The following is a 22472-nucleotide window of genomic DNA, read 5'->3' on the forward strand; positions in this document are numbered from 1 at the left end:
ATATATATATATGTATATATATATATATATATGTATATATATATATATATATATATATATATATATATATATATATATATATATGTATATATATAGATATATATATATATATATATTAGGGTGGTCCTCAAATGTACACCAAAAAATAAAATTGGACTTTTTTCAGGTGCTTGTTGCTAAAATTGTTCCTTATTGTGAAAAAATGAAATGTGCCAAAGATGGTTTCTATATGACTTTATTTACTACTGTCACACAAGGGTTGAAAATTACAATGTTTCAGTATCGACACACAAAATTGTTTTTAATAAACTAACACTCAGATGTAATCCCAAATCAGTAAGAATGTATGACAATCATCATAAACACACAGAGTAAGAGTCCTCCAGACCATTGATTCCTCATAAGTTCTGTGGTAAATTATTTCCTCCTTATCTTCTTTGCGTCGGGGAACTGATGGCGATGCCACTCAACAACTTGCAACAGGTACTGGCGCTGCTGTTCATCCTTTGTCAAGACTTGATTGTAGTCCTGTATTAATGCGACACCACGTTCTGCAAAGTCGTTGACAGTGGCAATACCGCGCAAGACTTGCTGTGATGACTGAAATGATGGGTCATCGACCCACTCACCAGGGTCCTTTTCTAGGAAGTCAGTATTGACTTTGAATGCAGTAAAAATTCGCAGTGAGGCAGAAGTAACAAAATCTGCAACAGTCTTGGCAGCGATGGCTTCTTTTGCTGTAAGATCCACATGTACCCATGGTTGAGGATTCTCTTGGCATTCTTCTTTAAGAGCAGCTACTATCATTTGCTTGACATCAAGCTCATCACTATCGTCAAACAGAGCAAGTCCTGCCAGTTCTTCGCTGAGGTACCACAAGTGATTGGAAAGATTTTTTCTGGTGGCTTCGGCAATCACTGAATCAGGATAGAAAATGAGTGCTTTTAAGAGAGCTAGGTCTCCAGTGGGAGCACCAATGGCAGATGGAGTGCTGAACCAGGCTTTGGTATACACTGCTCCAACAAATGCTGTAAAACGCTTTATGCCAGTGAGTTCCTTTGGGGTCAGTCAAAACTGATCACGGAACAAGTAGATCTTGATTCCATAAATCACACGGGCCATCCATCTTGCCCGATGCATGGCTCCTGGCTGCATGAACCTGAATCCTCCCGGAGGACGCTCACCAAACAGAATAATAGTCAACTCAAGAAGTTCACGGTAGTCATCTCGTAGTTGGCCCGATTCCAGTTTCTGGATGCAGAATGAAACGACATCTTCTTTGCAACTTAAAAATACACCTGAAACTACAGAGTCCAGGTCATCAGGCATCATTGGCTTAAACTTGCTTTGGTCAATAGAATTCCAGTTTGACTGGAAACGCTTGAAGACGGCTATCGCAGGTCCTTTTGATGGACCAATAAATGGTTTGAATGCTGCCATTGCTGCCTCTACCACTAGTTCCAGAATGTGATGCCAGCATGCAAAATGTAATAGTGGTCGTCCAAGCTTTTGCTGCAAAATAGTGCACGCACCAAGTGCTGAACCAGTGTTGCTGGCTGTCGTGTCAAAGCTCATACCTGCCACCATGTCTTGCAAATGCCATTCTTCGAGGTATTGCATAACAGCAGCAGCTGTTGCTAGTCCAGTTCCTGCTGGCAGCTTTGGCACACCCAGAAGCTTTCCAGTTCCTTGTGGGTCACTGACAATGACAGGAAGGCGATCAACTTTTTTAGTCCCATCGTCTGGAAGGAGCTTGCCATCCCAATGAACCACCAGACTTGTGTTTGGAGCATAGGATGTCTGGATGTCACCTGCAATTGTCTTCCATTGGATCCGCCTGGATTTCCTGATCGATGTGCGGTTGATGGCCAACTCTGAAGGGTCGTGTCCCAGAGCAGAGGCTGCTGCTGACAAAATGTGAACAGCTGATCGATCGCTAACCTTGGTGTGGTCGAGAGCTGCTGTTAGGTCCGGTGTAACAATGCTACTTGCACGCTTTCGGCTCTGCCTCTTTGAAGACGATAGAACAGCAGAGTTGTCATGATCACTGGCTTCAGCACTGCTGTCTGTTGATGATGCTAGCTCAAGAGTCTCCTCTTGGGCTGCTTGCTTCTTTTTCATGCTGCTCTCTTTCAGTCAACACCTTGTCGCGTTGATGTGTCCGCTCCTCTTTTCCTGCTAGCACCTTGTCAACACCAACCATAAAGCCCCGTCGACCTGGCTCCCGTTGTGCCTTAAGGAATTCACGGTCCTCTGGTATTTTGATCAGATCAAGGACATCAACATGAGCAATGTCAAATAAGTCACGTAGACCGGTTTGAAACTGCTCTTCTTTCTTTATCTGAGGGACAGATCGCCGGCTCTTTCCTTTCAGGATGGATCTGTATTGTTCTACTTTTCTCTCTAGTTTTGCAATGATATTCCGCTCATCTGCAGTGGGGATCCGTGCTTTCTCCCAGATGCATAATGTCTCACGAACAACAGTTGTTGCGGCACTGCTTATGTCCAATTTCTCAGCATGATGTAGCTTAAAGTATCGCTGCAGAATCTCTTGCCAAGATGGGAGCCGAGTTTCTGGTAGTTTTTCAATATGGCAGCCTATCAGCCACACATGGTTCTTTTTTCTGGTTGCTCTTCTTGAAGTACTTGCACTCGCCATCATAACTGAAACAAACCGAAATAATTTCTGTATCGTGCTGATTAGCAGATTAGCAGGGGCCATGTGACAGTGGTAAAAGTTTTCAAAATGAAATGAAATTTTACCCAATTTGTTCTCTACAGGTATAATAAAAAAATGGAAGAGCACTTTAGAAAAATTAATGTTTACATTTGAGGACCACCCTAATATATATATATATATATATATATATATATATATATATATATATATATATACACACACACACACACACACACAGACTTGGCATTTAATATGGAATATTTTTTTTGTGGGGGTGAACTTACTTTTCAAGATGAATTAGAACCAAAAGTTCATTGGAATTATGTTGAAATTATTCTAGATTTTGTTAATGTGACCTTTAAAATAAACAAAAACCACATTTGACATTTCGAAGCAAATAAATTGATCCTTGAAAGTGATGTAAACTGATATCGAACTCCATTCACGGACAGTACTGTGTTAACGTTTTCCAGAAGTATCTCTTTATTTTGCACATTAGCCAAAAAAAATTTCAACAAAAGCTAAATTATGACTGGGATTACGGACAGTAAAATTACAGTTCAGTACTTCGTGTAACCCCCACGAGCATTCAGGAGAGCACGTACACGTCGAGGCATGCTGTTCACGAGATTTGCCAAGGTTTGGACAGAAATCGCTTGCCATGCAGTGACAATAATCTGCTGCAATTCACGCACAGAGGTAGGCTGCTGGTCCAAGTTGTCGATTTGACGCGTTAATTCTGCCCACAAGTTCTCTATCGGATTCATATCCGGGGACATGGCAGGCCACTCCATATGCTCTACACCACGGTCAGCAAGAACGTGTTGGATCATGCGAGCACGATGAGGCCGTGCATTGTCATCTTGGAAGACAAAGTTTCCTCGAAAGGCTGCACGAGCAAATGGAAGTAATGTTTCTTCCAGAATGACCCTGTACTTGAACTGGTTCAGGTTTCCATTCAGAACAACCAGGTCAGTTTTGCCCCCTGCATGAAAAGCAGCCCAAACGGTCACCCCACCACCTCCAGCTTGGACTCTTGGCACTATACAATATTCGTTGTGGGCTTCATGCACTTGTCTGCGCACTCGGACGCGGCCATCTTGACGATAGACCAGAAATCTAGACTCGTCACTGAAGGTCACGTGATTCCAGTGTCCTGGCTGCCATTGACGGTGCTCTCTGGCCCACTGCAATTGGTGCTGGCTGTGTTGTCTGGTCAGGCGTGGCTTTCTCAGGGGACGCCTGGCACGATAGCCTGCTTGAACCAGTCGTTGGTTGACTAGCCTTCTGGATACAGGCACATTTGTCAGTTGCTGCCACTCAGCCCTAAGCCGATTAGCTGACTTGGTACGGCCATTGGAGACTAACCGGTGCAGCTGGCGATCATCTCTCCTTGTGGTTCTGCGTGGACATCCTGGCCTCGGTATTGGAGTAGGGACACCCCTCTGAGCATTTCGTTTCAGGATCTTTGACCCCTGACCTTGAGTGATGCCATACTGCCGAGCAATAGCACGCTGTTTCATGCCAGAATTTCGTAAAGCCACCACTCCATGACAAACAGCATTGTCAAGTTGACGGACCATCTCCAGAGGAAGCGGCAAAAACTTTTGTAGACGTGCAGCAGTTGTTTTCCACGAATACAGAACGCAACAACCCTTATATACCCGATTGTGAAGCCAATCGTCAAATGTACCTGTCCTTACATTTTGTCACGCCACCTGTGATATAATCCTGTTATTGACCTCTTGCTGCGAAAGACAATAAGTGACATGGTTCTTTCAACAAAGACATCACCGAAGGGTAAAAGAAACTCACCAGATTGATATACTGAGTTCAGAAAGTAAACCCAAGTCAAGAAAAAAAAATTAATCCATGTTAAATGCCAAGTCTGTATATATATATATTCATTTTTAGTTTCCAACACACTTCTCACCACTGTTTATTGGATCATGAGCCATATGCAGTCTCTCAATCTGTCCTTGACCCTGCCAAGACTAGTGACGATTGGCAAATATGACTATTCGATGAATATCTCTTTCATCGTGTCGGAAAATCGAGTCATGTTCCTTCTCCAGGATTCTGTCACCGAGAATGATCAACAAGTCTGCTGACATATTCCAGTGGGAGGAAGTGTTGAAATAGTCATAAAGGAACGCCTTCAGCCGAATAAGGTTGCAGCCTGAAGGGTTCTCAAATTGCTCTTTGCTAAATAGAAACAGCAAAGTGCATGTACTTCACAGCAACGTCTGCATCATTTCCATGAAAATACCCCCAGCAATTTCTTCCTCAAATTGTTGCCCAGGGTTAAACGTCACTCTCATGGATTTCACCACCATCTCTTATCTTCCCCCATCCAAAACCTTGATCTTTTCTATCCCTGCTAATTTCACCCCAATTCCACTTTTTTGAAATACCAACTTCTGTCCTGGAAGTCCTTGGTGTCCTTGTGTTTTATACTTCTCCCACCCCCCCCCCCCCTCCTTCCCACGCCTCCTCCCCCCAAGCCCTCTCCCTCCCACACATCTCCCTGCTCTAAAATGTTGTGTGCTCTCAAGTGTTTGTGTGCTTCCCCTTCTCTTGTCTTCCGCTCCCTCTTTTTATATATTTTGTTTGTCTGGTTGATTTGTTTGTGAAGTAAATGTCAGCTCTTTCACGAGCGTCGATTCAGTATACAAAAAAAATAATACAAAAGTCATTCCCTTTCATGGAAGCATTCCCAAACTCCATCTCTCAAAGTATTCCAAGTCAAAATTGTCAGCAAGAAAGATGATTACTTGTATTTTTGGGGACCCAGAAGATGTTATATTGCTGTTTATGAATGAATCACTCGAGAATGCTATTCAGATCTTCTGATTAACCCTTTGAGTACGGATGACGTCCAGTGCCGCAACCGGCGAAAAAGTTTTGTGTACGGATGACGTTACTACACGTCATCGACTATACCTATAAATAGATCGTCAGTCAGTACGTGGTTGCATTGAATTTATATACACTGAACTACTGCCTGTTGATTGTTTATAGTTACTCTGGCCAAAATTAATCCCGTACCAGGGGTATTTTTTATCCCAAAAAAAAAAATCCCCTACTCAAAGGGTTAAGTACGGAGAAGAGATCAAAGAAACATTGTGGAAAATTTAGAGGTTGAGTTCTTCACATGTTGCCTTGGTGGACACTGCAATTTTGTGATGCTATGGATTTGGCCGTTTTTCACATCCATTTTACTCCAAAAACAAGAACGCACAAAGACCTCTTTCTCCATCCACGTATGAAATCTGTATATCCATGTATGAGGAAATTTTTTGAGTGTGATGGAGTCATTTTACTGTTTATAAGTGGTTGTAAAACCATGGAGAGAAAAAATAAACATTTCTATAGAAACTTAAATTGAGAAATGCACACATTTTGCAGTAGTCGATTTGATATTTCCTGAACCTAGAAATGTTCTTTCCTATGAACTTTTTTTGTTGATTTGTACTCCCATGGGGTCCTAGAACAAATTCAGCTTGGTTGCCCAAATTGCAAGTTTGGGCAACTCTGGTAATTTGTATAAATCCGATATTGCCGCCGGGCGCCATTTTGAAAATCTAACTTTTAAACCACTTGCCCAATAATGATATGAAATACCTCTTTTAAGGGGTTTTGGGGTGTGTGGAATCTATTTATTCTGTTATTTTTTCAATTCAAGGTCAAGTTCAGGTGCTGAAGGTCATTTCACGTCAAGGTCAAATTTGACCTCTCGGTGGACAACAGATGAAAAGTTTAACAAAATTACATTTTAATAGTTTATTCATGTTCATGCCATGGAATGGATAATCATGTAACATTTGACACATTTGTCTTTGAGAAAGTAGTAATAATTCATATTTGAAAGATCATTATGGATATTAGCCGAGCTTAGATGACATTGAAACTAACACATTGCTTTGACCATTCACATTTCATGATGAAGAAAACTATTGCATTAAGTAATTATGCATAAACGTCATTGTAAGGATGTTACAAGGCTTGGCATTACTGCAGATAAAAGGTGGTTTAAAAAAAATATGCTATAACCGTAATGAAGTATATACCGGGTATCACCTAATAACCTTCATCTTTACTCCCACTCATCATCGTCTTTATCCTCAATAACCTCATTGTCTTCAGAATCAACAATACCATCGTCGATATTCTCATCGCCTTCACTCTCCTGATCCACACCCTCTTCAAAATCGTCTCCTTGAACATCCTCCCCCTCGACATCAACCTCATCTCCAGTCTGAGCATCTCGTTTCTTAGTGTACGGATTGCAGCATCCCTCTTGACCAGAGCAGTTACAGTATGACGTGGATGGAAGAGGAGATCGTGTTTAGAAATGAGGATTATAAATTTATGAAATTTAGAATTTACAATTTCCATGTTGAGCTCAACCTTTTGAACAACCGTCATTACGCAACAATGAAAACCCATATGGTAAAGATTTTCCATTTACCAGGTAAAATGCATTGCTGAGATCTGTTGAAACTACTTGAGGGAGCATCTCTTTCTGAAACGGAAAGTTATAGCTTGGCATTAATGAATTTGGGTAATCTTGCATTTGCTCCCTACAGACCCACTTGGATCCTCTTGACATATCCTAAAATAACTAGGAGACTATCACCAGGGACAAGCAAATGTATTTCAAGCCCTATACTGTGCCTTAACTTTTGCAAGAGATGAACGCAAATGTTCGGAACTGTTTAAAAAAAACAAAAAACAAGCGTTACGCCTCGGTCCCCGTCGTTGAAGTGATGAGTTGACAAAGTGGAAGACGCAGAAAACATGCTGTGATATGATATTTCGCTCAAGTTTCAGACATACATGGCGGCGGCCATCTTGGATTTTGACGTGGCGACCCAATTTTCAATAGCGTTCTCCCATATGCGTAGATACACCCACACACCAGATTAGAAGTTAGTAGTTCGTTTATTTTTCAAGATATTTCGCTCATAAGGTTGACATATATATGGTGGCGGCCATCTTGGATTTTGACGTGGCGACCCAATTTTCAATAGCGTTCTTCTTTATGCTGGATGCACCCACACACCAGATGAGAAGTTGGTACTTTGCTTATTTTTCAAGATATTCTGCTCACAAAGTTCAGACATACATAGCGGCGGCCATCTTGGATTTTGACGTGGCGACCCAATTTTCAATAGCGTTCTTCCTTATGCCGAGATACACCCACACACCAGATTAGAAGTTGGTACTTCGCTTATTTTTCAATATATTTCGCTCACAAGGTTCAGACATATATATGGTGGCGGCCATCTTGGATTTTGACGTGGCGACCCAATTTTCAATAGCGTTCTTCCTTATGCCGAGATACACCCACACACCAGATTAGAAGTTGGTACTTCGCTTATTTTTCAAGATATTCCACTCACAAGGTTCAGACATACATGGCGGTGGCCATCTTGGATTTTTACGTGGGTTGCACCCACACACCAAATTCGAATGCGGTCTTTCGCTCACGCACGGACGGACGGACGGACGGATGGACACACGGACGGTGGGGAAAACCATAGTCCCCCTTTCGCTCCGCGGTGCGACGGACAAAAAAAAGTTCATTACCTAAACTAACTACAATGGCACTCGGTAGAGCAGATCACCTCCGCCAGGCTGAACAGTTTAATTGCCCTCGCTGGAGGAGAGGGTAGTGCATTTGAGTCCGTTTGTTTGTTACTTGGCAATTTTTTTTTTTTTTTTCGACAAGTATGTTGATCACTCCGGTATGTCTGTCCGCTCACTTATACTTGCCTACAGGTCACAATTTTAATCTGATCTTCACGAAACTTCACCAAATGGTAGAGTTCGTGGTTCGACAAAATCCTATATATTCTGAGGTCAAAAGGTCCAAAGGTCAACCACTTTTCTTCAAAATTCTAAAATCCTCAATTTTCATCCGTTTGACTTGAAATTTGGATAGGGTTTTCATATCAGCAAACTGAATTCAACCACCAACTATTTTTGAGATCAGCATAGGCCAAAAGGTCAACATCAGCCAAAGGTCAACCACTTTTCTTCAAAATTCTAAAATCCTAAATTTTCATCCGTTTGACTTGAAATTTGGATAGGGTTTTCATATCAGCAAACTGAATTCAACCACCAACTATTTTTGAGATCAGCATAGGCCAAAAGGTCAACATAGGCTGGGCTTCCTGGTCGGGGCTCCGCCGTGTCGGAGCATCACCATCGGTCGAGCACTTTTTTTCAAATTTCTAAAATCCTCAATTTTGATCCAGTTGGATCAGTTGGGTAATTGGAAACTGACAGTTTTTGTTGTTGCCTCACCTCTTATTTCTCTTAATACCTTGCTCCTGTCAATTTAACACTTCTTCATTACCTCCACCACCTAACGTGGATGGAGGTAGGTTTTTACCCCTGTGTTTGTCTGTTTGTGAACAAGATATATCAAATATTGTGGATGGATTCGGACTAAATTGGTGGATAGGTTGGGTATCTGAGAAAGATGAAATGATTAGATTTTGGTGAAGATCTGGATCTGATAATTTTTTTGTGATTCTTCACCATGGAATGATAGGGCCAAAACAATATATAGCATGATATTCCAAAAAGTTGTGGACGACTTCTGACAAAACTAGGTGGATGAGTTGATTTGGTGACGAGAACAAGCGATTAGATTTTGGTTCAGGTCAGAATCTAGGTCTGGTCCATAAGTGGGATATAAAATGTAAATTGTTCAGCCTGGTGGAGGCATGCTCTCTACCTAGTTTCTTTCTAGTTAATTGCTTGTGTTTGGAGCTTCACCATTGGTGTATGGGGTGGGTCAGAAGTCATTAATTTGAATTTTGTTTTGATTTTCGATTTCAGCTGTTCACAGATAGACGTTGATTCGGGAATAGAAAACATGGAGGTGGAAGAAAGTGAGCGTCGGGAAAAACGCTCGACAACGACGAAGGTGGGCACTTGCGTATTTTGACCCAGCTCTGTTGACCGTTCTATATCGTCGTAAATTGTTGATTTCTGGAATGGAAATGTCCTGTTAGATTAAGAATGGATTGGTAGAATGTAATAAAGAATCCTTGCATAACTACGAGATGTAATTTTAAAGGCATTACTGGGAAATGTCGACAGGTGATTTTATTTTATTTTTTATTTCCATGCCTTTTCATATATACTGATCCTTGCATGTAGTAATGAGCTTTTGTCGTACAAACTATATACTTTGGATGTGGAGATTTTGAAGGATGTGGGGTGGGTGGGGATGGTGTCACAATCTGTGCGGGCGGGTGGGGATTGTGTCACAATCTGTGACAGTGGGCTTTCCTATAGTTGGCAATATCTGCCTGGTTAATGTCTGAAATTTGCAACTGAAGGATTTCAAAATTCGCAAAGGAATATTAGTTCAGTATATTTGTGCAAAATATCAAGGAATTGTGCGTTTTTAATAAAAGCATTAACATGTGGTACATCCTGAATAAATTCAGATATGGAACCATTGCGAAAATGCCCCAAGTTGGCCTGGTGGCCATTTTAGTTCCACCATTAGCAAAAATCACGTTTTCTTTAATATCTTCACAACTAAACATGATATAGTAACAACAAGTACTGCTAAAAGTAAAAGTGTTGAAAGTGTGAAAAAGGCAATTTGTGTTCTGTAGTGTTCAAGTATAATATTCGATTGAAATAAAATGAAGATTTTTAAGGGTCATATGAAAAAACAAGTGAATCCTCTTGGATTGCGCTGAGGTTCGGGCATGGAATTTCGAGCCTCGATCATGGTTCGAGCCTCGATCTTGTATACAAAAATAATAATAATAATAATAAGAACCTTGGGCCGAATCTCGCGCTTCACCAGTGCGCGTGCGCGAATTTAAGTCACGTCGGCAGCGAGAAGGGGTTCCCCAACACGAACCGATCAGAAACTGCCACGCCCACTTATATGATCTCAGAATTCCTGTGACAGGAATTAGCGTTACACTGGCTGGAAGTCATTCGCTAGAGGCGCTTCCTCAGCGCCAATAAAGTCAGGAAGTTTACCGCTGTTAATGTAGCGTCCTTGCACCACTTTATTGAACACATTACATTAGTTATTCATGCCTGTTGTTTGTGCTTTATGACATCCTTCAAAACAGTGGTTTCCTGTTTGGAATGATTTTCCATTTTGTTTGACTGCCAGACAGGCAGACAGACAAAAAAGAAACGCATCCATGTCCGAAGGAAGCGGTTGTTTGGAATTTTGAATATGAAATGGGCAAAGCCAAGAACTTAACGAACCCCATTAGAATCGCCCCTTTATAATTGCCCTTTATAATTGCCCTTTATAATCACACTTTATTATCGCCCGTCGGCATCGCGCGTCGGCATCGCGCGTCGGCATCGCGCAGTCATAATCGCCAGTCATAATCACCAGTCATAATCGCCAGTCATAACAGACATAATCTGTCGCCCGTCATAATCGCCCGTTAGACTTAAACACTGGGTTAGAAAGGTTCTTCTTCATTTTTGACAGATGGACGTAGCTAAATAATGAAGCAGGTTCACCACTTAAAAATTATATTGTAGCGGCTACCGCTGGGTTTTCACAATCGCCTTGCACCTATCAAGGACGCGGAGTGATCACCATGCCGGGCTCGTCCAGGACGCCCGGGCAGGCTCGCCCTCAACTTGCCAGGACGCTGGGCCACGCCCCCTCTCGCCTTTCCTGGGCAAACGCTCCGGGATAATATGTATATATATTGCTGCCCGATAAACGGGCTTTTCAGAGTGCCTGAGTGTTTGGTTTGATTAAAGCAACTCGGATGAATTCCAGCTTTTTGTCGCGTCCATTCTTCCGATCGACGTGGGAGCCCCAGCTCCTTCATTGGTGACCTACCGACATCGACACGGCAGTCGCCTTTAAACTGCCTACCTTCTGGGAGGCTCACGTGGCGGTTTGGTTCGCACAGGCGGATTCCCTGTTCGCCCTGCGAGGCATCACGGCCGACGACACCCGCTTCCACCATGTGGTAGCAGCGCTCGGTTCGGCCACCGCGGCCTGCGCCCTGAGCCTCCTCGAGAGCCCGCCAGCCGCTGACAAATACGGCGCGATTAAGAAGCTTCTCCTCGACGCTTTCGCCCTCCCATCGGCGGAACGCGCACGGCGCCTGCTCGACCTGCCCGAGCTCGGCGACACGCGCCCTTCCGAGCGAATGGACTACATGCTTTCACTGCTCGGCGAGCACTCTCCGGCATTCCTGTTCCGGGAGCTGTTCCTCCGTCAGCTGCCTAACCCGGTACGCCTCGCCCTGGCAAGCACGACGATCACAGATCCCCGGGCCCTTGCCAGAGAAGCCGACAAGATCTCCGCCGCAGGTCAGCGCATCGCAGCGGCGACATGGGACCCACCGCCGTCCGACGCAACACCCATGGCGCCCGAGCACCCGGCACGGTCGACGACCGAACTGCCGACGCAATTGGCGGCCGCTACACCGAGCCGACCACCTCCAGCACGACGACCGGGGCCTCCACCTGACCAAGCGTGGTGTTACTATCATGCCAGGTTCGGACAGAAGGCCCGGACATGCCGACCCCCGTGCACCTTCGGCAGGCCGGGAAACTGCCGGGCCGGCGTTCATTACCAGCCATGAGCGCCGGCCACACGGGCAACTTGCTGTTCATCACGGATAAAGCATCCGGACGGCGCTTCCTGTGCGACACCGGCGCCCAACTGAGCGTCATACCCGCCTCTGACCAGGACAGGCAGTCCGCGGTTTGCGGCCCCTCCTTGGTTGCGGCCAACGGATCGACCATCCGCACCTTCGGCCCGCGCAACGTCACCCTCTGCTTCGGCGGCCAACGCTTTGCTTGGACGTTTGTAACCGCAAACGTGCCCATGGCTCTGCTAGGCGCCGACTTCCTCTGCGCACACGGACTGCTGGTGGACGTCCAACGGCGTCGTTTAATCAACGCCGAAACCTTCAGCTCCCTGGTATGCACATTGAGCAGCTCCGCGCAGACTGAGCTGGCATGCGCCGTCCCGGCGGCGAACGAGTTTGCTCGCCTGCTCACGGAGTTCCCGGCCCTCACGCGGCCGACGTTTTCGGCCGTCGCAGTACGGCATGGGATCGAGCACCACATACCAACCACGGGCCCGCCGGTCTACGCCAGGGCCCGCCGCCTCGACCCAGCCAAGCTCGCCGTGGCAAAGGCCGAATTCAACGCGTTGGAGCACCTCGTCATCGTGCGGCGCTCCGATAGCGCGTGGGCCTCGCCACTGCACATCGTGCCAAAGCCGGGGGGTGGATGGCGCCCGTGTGGCGACTACCGCCGTCTCAATGACGCTACCACCCCCGACAGGTACCCGATCCCGCATATCCAAGACTTCTCCGCCCGTCTGGCGGGATGAGTCATTTTTTCGAAAATTGATCTCATACGGGGATATCACCAGGTACCTGTCAGGGCGGCCGACGTCCCTAAAACGGCAGTCATCACGCCGTTCGGCTTATTCGAATTCTTGCGGATGCCGTTTGGTCTCAAGAACGCGGCTCAGGCGTTCCAGCGCTTGATGGACGGCGTGCTGCGTGACCTGCCTTTTTCGTTTACCTGGACGACATCCTCATCGCCAGCACGTCCCGGGCCGAGCACCTCCTCCACCTCCGAACACTGTTCGGGCGCCTCAGCGAGCACGGCCTCATCGTCAACCCGGCCAAATGCCACTTCAGCACGACGGCCGTTGATTTTTTGGGCCACCACATCACCAAGAACGGGGCCGTGCCGCTGCCAACCAAGGTCGAGGCCATCACCACGTTCCCGCGTCCCCGCACCATAAAGGCCCTGCAGGAATTCCTGGGAATGGTGAATTTTTATCACCGTTTCGTGCCCCACGCTGCTCAACTCATGCGGCCCCTCTACGAAGCCCTCCGGGGCAAGCCGGCCAAGCACGACATCGCCTGGTCCGCAGCAATGGATGCGGCCTTCCAAAGCTCAAAGCGGGCCCTCGCCGACGCAACACTGCTCGCTCACCCGGTGCTCAACGCTCCCATCGCCCTCACCACGGATGCCTCCGACTACGCGGTGGGCGCCGTACATGAGCAATGGGTGAACGGGGTTTGGCAGCCACTCGCTTTTTTCAGCCGGCAGCTCCGGCCGAACGAGCTCAAATACAGCACGTTTGACCGGGAGCTCCTCGGTCTACACCTGGCCGTCCGCCATTTCCGCCACCTCCTGGAGGGCCGACCTTTCACGGCGTTCGTCGACCACAAGCCGTTGGTTTACGCCATGGCCAAGGTCACGGAGCCGTGGTCGGCCCGCCAACAGCGCCACCTCTCCGCCGTGTCGGAGTTTACCACGGACATCCGGCACGTCGCCGGCAAAAACAACGCCGTGGCCGACTGTCTTTCCCGGGCCAGCGCGAACGCGGTCCACCTGGGCGTGGACTTTGCGCTTATGGCGGCGGACCAAACCACCGACACCACGGTGCAAGCCCTCCGGGCGGCGGACACGGGCCTCCGCCTGGCCGACATCCCCTTCGCGGACACTGTCCTGCTCTGCGACGTCTCCCAAGGCCAGCCTCGCCCCATCGTGCCCGTCACCTGGCAACGCCGCATCTTTGCCTCCCTCCACGGCCTTTCCCACCCGGGCCGGAAAGCTTCCCAGAAGCTGGTGTCGGCGCGATTCGTCTGGCACGGCCTTCGTCGGGACGTCCGCGATTGGACCAGCACCTGCACGGCCTGCCAACGGGCCAAGGTCCACCGACACACCCAGGCCCCGCTGGCACCTTTCACCGTGCCCGAACGACGTTTCGACCACGTCAACGTGGATCTGGTGGGCCCCCTCCCCCCGTCACGGGGGTTCACACACCTGCTCACCATGGTGGACAGGACCACCAGGTGGCCGGAGGCCGTTCCCCTCGTCTCCACCACCACCGCCGACGTGGCGCAGGCTTTCATCGCCACCTGGGTCGCCCGCTTCGGCGCACCGGCGGACATCTCGTCAGACCGCGGACCACAGTTCACCTCCGAGCTGTGGGGCGCGGTCGCCCGCAACCTGGGGGTCAAGCTCCACCGTACTACGGCCTACCACCCCCAAGCAAACGGGTTGTGCGAGCGATTCCACCGCTCCATGAAGGCCGTGCTCATGGCCGGCCTTCAAGACGGCGGTTGGGCCGACCGGCTGCCGTGGGTCCTTTTGGGCCTCCGCACGGCCCCCAAGGAGGACCTCCAGGCATCCACCGCCGAGCTGGTCTATGGCCAGGCGCTACGCGTCCCGGGCGAATTCGTGCCCGACGCTACCAGTCCCTGGTCCGCAGCTCACCAGCGCTCGGACCTCCAAGAGGCCGCCCGACGGTTTGCCCCCGTGCCAACATCCCACCACGGTGACCCCCAGTCCTACGTCCCCCCAGCACTTCACACAGCGGAGTATGTTTTTGTGCATCACGACGCACATCGGGGGCCACTCCGGCCGCCGTACGACGGGCCCTTCCGGGTGCTGCGACGGGACGACAAGTCGTTCGTCATCGACATCGGCGGCAGGTCGGACCGGATTGCGGTGGACCGCCTCAAGCCGGCGCACGTGGACGTCGACCACCCACCACGGGTGGCCCTTCCGCCGCGGCGAGGCCGCCCCCCGTCCACGGTGCCCCCCACTCGACCGCCCACCACCACACCGGACCCCCTCCCACGACCCGCCAGGGGTCGCTTCGGCCGGGTCATCAGGACCCCCCTCAAATTGACCCTGCCGGTGCAAGTCGATTCTGGGGGGACGTGTGTAGCGGCTACCGCTGGGTTTTCGCCATCGCCTTGCACCTATCAAGGACGCGGAGCGATCACCATGCCGGGTTCGTCCAGGACGCCCGGGCAGGCTCGCCCTCAACTTGCCAGGCCGCAGCCAGGACGCTGGGCCACGCCCCCTCTCGCCTTTCCTGGGCAAACGCTCCGGGATAATATCTATATATATTGCTGCCCGATAAACGGGCTTTTCAGAGTGCCTGAGTGTTTGGTTTGATTAAAGCAACTCGGATGAATTCCAGCTTTTTGTCGCGTCCATTCTTCCGATCGACGTGGGAGCCCCAGCTCCTTCAATATCACTCCTCTCTGTGCATATGTTCTTCATAGGAATGACTTGCCTTCCTCTGTTCGACATGTTGACTCTCTTCCTGCCTTTAAAACCTCCCTCAAAACCTATCTGTTTCACAAGTCTTTCAAAGTCTAAGTCCTGTTTTCCCTTTGGTTTGAGGTGGGACAGAGATCGAGAGTTTGTCTGTGTACATGTGCAGGGGAGGGAGGGGAGGAGGAGGGGGGAGTACACATCTGTGGGTTTTGAATGGGGAGGGAGAGGAATAGGGCAAGAGTGAAGGTGTGTGTGTGTGTATGTTTGTGTATGTGTGTGCGGTGTGTGTGCATTCGCATGATAATGTAAAGCGCCATGAGGGTCGTTTACTCTGCTTGATGGGGCTATATAAGACTCCTTTATTATTATTATTATTATTATTATTATTATTATTATTATTATTATTATTATTATATGTGGTCAGAAAGAATTCAGAGCCAAAGTACTGCTGAAGTACAGATTTATTTTCTGATTCGTTTCAAATTTTTTAATTTAATCTAAAGTAAGTTGTTCCTTGAACATAAACTGACATTTGTAAACACACAGAAGTAAACGAATTGCTAAACCCAGCTTTTCGCTTCATGTGCATATGGTAAAAATTGTGTCTACCCAAAAAAATGGTGTTACTATGTGTATATATATATATATATATATATATATATATATATATATATATATATATATATATATATATATATACATACAGTGGAACCTTGACTTACGAGTGCACCAACTTACGAGTTTTCCGAGATACGAGCCGTCGCTCGGGCGGTTTATTGCTTTGAGATGCGAGCCGAGATCTGAGTTACGAGCTTACGCCACCCGCCACCAGGTGGGTTCCGGTCACGTGGTTATCTTGCCGTGCAAGCATATCTGCCGTATATCGCTGCTGTTTTGTTTTCGCATTTTGGTTATTTTGGAGCTTACGCCAGCCGCCACCAGGTGGGTTCCGGTCACGTGGTTATCTTGCCGTGCAAGCATATCTGCCGTATATCGCTGCTGTTTTGTTTTCGCATGTTGGTTATTTTGGAGCTTACGCCAGCCGCCACCAGGTGGGTTCCGGTCACGTGGTTATCTTGCCGTGCAAGCATATCTGCCGTATATCGCTGCTGTTTTGTTTTCGCATGTTGGTTATTTTGGAGCTTACGCCAGCCGCCACCAGGTGGGTTCCGGTCACGTGGTTATCTTGCCGTGCAAGCATATCTGCCGTATATCGCTGCTGTTTTGTTTTCGCATGTTGGTTATTTTGGAAAATTTCTTAGTTTTAACCATGGGTCCTAAGTAATTGAGTGCCAAGGGCAGTACTGAGAAGAAGAAGAGGATGATGTGCTTGGATATAAAACACGCAATCGTCGAAAAACATGAGCGAGGTGTGCGTGTTGTCGACTTGGTGAGGCAGATGTGAAGGCAGCTGAAGATTTTATTATAACTTTTGCCGAACTGATAGAAGCCGAACGATACATCCCCCAGCAAATCTTCAACTGTGACGAGACAGGGCTCTTCTGGAAAAAGATGCCGAGGAGGACGTATATAACGGCAGAGGAGAAGAGCATGCCAGGCCACAACTTGTTCAGAGTGCCGGCGATAGCTCGCCTTCTCTTTGTGGAAGACACGGTGAGATCCTTAACATCCAACAACTAATGGGATGCAAACGGGGCGCCCAGTTTAGCGGTACACACATTGATGAATCACCCTGCCTGTGAAACACCGACATGACAGGTTATAGCTGGGTCGGGATTCAAACCCAGGCTGGACAGTTTAGAGTCAAGTGTGCGTACCTCCAGTCCAGGCCATCCTGCCAACTTGTATGCTGCATACAGGTGAAATATAAAGCGCGAGATATTTTTATATATACTGCATATTTAAAAAAAAATTGGTGTGGTTTTTGGCGGGCTGGAACGGATTAATAGCATTTCAATGCATTTTAATGGGGAAATTTGATTTGAGAAACGAGCAAATTGAGTTACGAGCTCGGTCACAGAACGAATTAAACTCGTAAGTGAAGGTTCCACTGTGTGTGTGTGTGTGTGTGTGTGTGTGTGTGTGTGTGTGTGTGTGTGTGTGTGTGTGTGTGTGTGTGTGTGTGTGTGTGTGTGTGTGTGTGTGTGTGTGTGTGTGTGTGTGTGTATGTGTGTATATATATATATATATATATTATATACAACAACACAACAACATGCATTTTAAGGCCATTTTCCTTGCTAGAGCGGGGGTTAGCCTTGTGGTCCCCATGACAATCTTCTCCATCTTGCCCTATTTTCTGCATCTCTCCTTGTAACCCCCTTGCCTGCATTTCTTCTTCCACCATCTTTAGCCAAGTCTTTCTCGGTCTTCCCTGTCCTCTACTTCCTTCTACATTCATTTCCATCACTCTTCTCAACCAGTCACTTTCATCCTTCCTCAACACATGACCAAACCATCTCAAACTGTTCCTCTTCACAGCATCAATCACAGGCTCTATTCCCATCATTTTTTGCAATTCATCATTTGACTTCCTCTCTCTCAACGATACTCCGCACATCCATCGAACCATTCGCATTTCTTTCCAACCTTCGTTGCTGCTCTACGTTCATTACCCATGTCTCGCTCCCATAAATCATAACACTTCTCACAAATGCAGCACACACCTTTCCCTTCAGCTTCAACGACACTCCCCTCCTCATCAGCACGCCACTCAGCTCCCGAAACTTCTTCCATGCACATCTCACTCCAGCAACCGTTGCCGAGTCTGATCCACCTTCTCCATTCAGCATGTCTCCGAGGTAGCAAAATGTTTTCACACCTTCCAGCTTCACGCCGTCTCCAAGATCCAACTCAACATTTTCTCCATGTGCAGTTCCCTCTGTGCACACCTTACATTTGAATGCAGCTGCCACACTGGTTAATGACCTTAACAGAACACTACATTTTTGATGAACCCACTCAGCGCACATTGTACATTGAATGGAGTTCACTCCGACACCCTTCCTGCACACAGCACAGGGCCACATCCCAGTTCTTTCCACCTCACCACATGCTTTACCACTTGCCATCACCTTCGTCTTTCCGATATTCACCTTCAGACCTTTTGTCTCAATACATTCCTTCCACTTGTTCATCTTTTCCTTCAGTCCATCCATACTTTCCGCAATCAACACCAGATCACCTGCATCCAACAACTCCCACGGTAAACCCTCCTTTACGTCTGAGCCAGCACCTCCATCACAGCTACAACTAGTAGTGGACTTAGTGCTGATCCCTGATGCACTCCCACCTTCACCTCAAACTCACCACTGTTCCCGTCCTTCGTCCTTACAGCTGTGCGCGCTCTTTTGGACATTGCCATCACTACTCTGATCAACCATTCCTCCACTCCTAACTTCCTCATTGCCCATGTCAATACTTTGCGTGGAACCCTATCGAATGCTTTCTCCAGATCAACAAACCCAAGAAACAACTTCTTCCTCTTATCCATGTTACTTCTCCTGCAACTGCCTCACAATAAAAAGTGCGTCTGTCGTTCCGCTTCCTGGCATAAATCCAAGCTGCATTTCGTCGATCTTCACTTGCTTCCTTATTCTCCTCTCCAACACCCTTTCCAATACCTTCATTCCATGCTCCAATAACTTTATCGCTCGGTACGAGCCACACTCGAGAGGGTCACCTTTCCCCTTGTATAGAGGGACGAGGGTACTCATTTCCCAAACCACTGGAATGCGGCCCTCTTTCACCGCCAGATTACAGATCTCTGTCATTCTCTTCACACCCCAACTTCCTGCTGCCTTCAACATATCTCCCACAACTCCCGTCGGCCCTCCCGCTTTTCTACTCTTCATTGCTTTTATCCCTTCCTCAACTTCCTTCTCAGTTATCTTCTCTGCTGGTCCTAAAACTGGGCTACTCTCAATTTTTTTTTTTTTTTTTTTTTGTATACTGAATCGAGGCTCGTGAAAGAGCTGACATTTACTTCACAAACAAATCAACCAGACAAACAAAATATATAAAAAGAGGGAGCAGAAGACAAGAGAATGGGAAGCACACAAACACTTGAGAGCACACAACATTTAAGAGCAGGGAGATGTGTGGGAGGGAGAGGACTTGGGGGGGGGGGGGGTGGAGGCGTGGGAAGGGGGGGGGGGAGGTGGGAGAAGTATAAAATACAATGACACCAAGGATTTCCAGGACAGAAGTTGGTATTTCAAAAAGAGTATTTGGGGTGAAATTATCGGGGATAGAAAAGATCAAGGTTTTGGATGGGGGAAGATAAGAGATGGTGGTGAACAGCTGTTTTAAAGACCTGGAGGGTGGAGTGGGATTGAAGAGAGTGAGGGAGTTTGTTCCAGAGGTGGGAGAAAAGAGGAATGAAGGAGTGAAGGTGAGCAGAGAGTCTTGATTTTGGCAGTTTAACCATAAGAGGGTTGCAGGCAGATCTTGTGCGACCTGTAGGAATATTTGCGGGACAGAGCCCAGAGAGAGCTGGGGGGGGGCAAGGCCAGAGAGGAGTTGGTAGAAGACGGAAAGACCACCAACCTGCCTGCGGTGAGTGAGTGAGAGGCTCTTGGAGTTAGCTTCATCGTGGGAGATTCCAATGATTCTGAATGCTTTGCTTTCAACAGCGTGAAGACGAGCTAGGTGTGAGGCAGGAGCACCAGCCCAGAGGGGAGAGCAGTATTCCATTGAGCTGCGGATGAAAGCCTTGTACGTGGTGAGGAGCTCAGGTGTGCCAAGGAAGGACTTCGCACGACGGAGGATGCCCAGTCGGCGACTGGCTTTGGAGGCCAGATTTGAAATGTGGTTTTCCCAGGAAAGATCATGGCAGATAGTGAGACCCAAAAGTTTGAATGACAGAACTTATTGGAGAGGATTATTCAGAAAGTAGATGGGAGGGTTGTCCAGTCGGTCTTTTCGGAGAGACATTGTAAGAGTGTGAGATTTGTCAGGATTGAAAGACATGTTCCACTTGTTTGCCCAGTCTGTGATTTTGTCCAGGTCTGCAGAGAGTGAGGAGGCTGCAGACTGCCGATCTGAGGGATGAAGAATGGAGCGACAGAGAGTGGAGTCATCAGCAAAGAGATAGAGAGGATTTTCAAGAGAGTCGGAGAGATCATTGATGAAGACCAGAAAAAGCACAGGGCCCAGAACACTGCCTTAGAGAACTCCAGCCTGAACAGGAAGAGGAGATGAGAGATCACACCTATGTTGCCATCCCATTCATTCTCTGTATTCAACAGCATTTCCATATATCTTTTCCATCTTCCTTTAATTCCATCTGGGTCCACAACGATTTGTCCCACTTCATCCTTCAAGCAACTCACCCCCATCACATCACACCTCTCTTTCGCTATCTGCTTTGCAAACCTGAATACTGCTCTCTGACCCTCTTCCAAATCAAAGCGTTCTCCGAACATTTTCCTACATGCCTCCTGCGCCTTTGCTACCTCTTTCTTTGCAGCCTTCTTGGCTGCCTGATAACTTTCATGCTCTGCTGTTTCTGCTCCCGTACCCTTCGCCTTCTGCCACTCCTTGAACTTCTTCCTCTTCTCGTCAATCCTCTTTTCAACTTCATCATCCCACCACCATGTTTCCGAGTGCCTCGGTGGTCCTTTTGTCCATCCACATACCTCACCAACGGCTCCCAACAGACTAGCTTTCATTGACATCCAACCACTTTCAAGCTCAACCACATCATCCTCTACCCTACTCAGCCTCTCTTTTAATGCCTCCCTTAATGTCACCTCTTTCAATCTCCACACCTTCATTCTCGGTTGGTACTTCACCCGCCGAGCTTTCCTCGCACCTTTCACCCTTTTGTCGCAAAATCCAAAATCCTTTCACCTTCTCCATTTCTCACACCATATCCGTAACCCCCATGAACTCCCTCAAAACCATCCATACTCCTTCCCACATGTCCATTTAGGTCTCCTCCTTCCACAACAACTTCCTCATCTTTCACGTTTTCCATCAGCTTCTCTATCGCACACCAGAACTTGTCCTTCTCTTCATCGCTCCGACCAACCTGCGGAGCATATCCCGAGATGACGTTCACCAAGAGCTTTCCAATCATCATTTTCACCATCATCAACCTATCACTCACTCTCGTCACACTCACCACACTGTCTACAAACTCCTCAAAAAACAGGACACCAACACCATTCACGCCCTCCAGGCACCCTTGCCACACAAACGTGTATTTCTGTCCCTGCCTACCCTTCACCATTCTCACACCACTTCCCTTCCATCTCATCTCTTGCACACAACATATGTCCACTCTTCTTCTGACCAATACTTCCACCACTTCTCCTGATCTCCCTGTCATTGTTCCTACATTCCATGTCCCAAACCTCAGAAACCGATCTCCACTTCGGGCTGTACCCTGCCCATATGTAGTTGTAATTGTCATGGTTCTCTTTTTGAGGCAATGTTTTTTTTATGGCCGGATGCCCTTCCTGATGCCAACCCTCTTAGTCGTGTCTTATGACACGCAGGTTGGTATCCATGGAAATCTCCACGCATGGTTGGCGGACTTCCTCTCTAGTCGTAGTCAACGTGTGGCCCTAAATGGGTTTCTCTCATCTCCTCTTCCTTTTCAGGCTGGAGTTCCCCAAGGCAGTGTTCTGGGCCCTGTGCTTTTTCTGGTCTTCATCAATGATCTCTCTGACTCTCTTGAAAATCCTCTCTATCTCTTTGCTGATGACTCCACTCTCTGCCGCTCCATTCCTCATCCCTCAGATCGGCAGTCTGC

General features: G+C 47.6%; 1 protein-coding gene across 3 annotated transcripts in view; it reads left to right on the forward strand.

Moving 5' to 3' along the window:
- UBE4B (ubiquitination factor E4B) overlaps positions 1-22472 on the forward strand; it is a 167722-nt gene that overhangs the window by 19479 nt on the left and 125771 nt on the right. For all 3 annotated transcript variants that reach the window (XM_068112397.2, XM_068112398.2, XM_068112396.2), the window contains exon 4: positions 9533-9620. In XM_068112397.2, the coding sequence (XP_067968498.2) occupies positions 9533-9620 (88 nt within the window). The remainder of the gene's footprint in view (positions 1-9532; positions 9621-22472) is intronic.

The sequence above is a fragment of the Myxine glutinosa genome, chromosome 4 (assembly GCF_964187855.1).
Source record: "Myxine glutinosa chromosome 4, kmMyxGlut1.1, whole genome shotgun sequence".
Lineage (NCBI taxonomy): Eukaryota > Metazoa > Chordata > Myxini > Myxiniformes > Myxinidae > Myxine > Myxine glutinosa.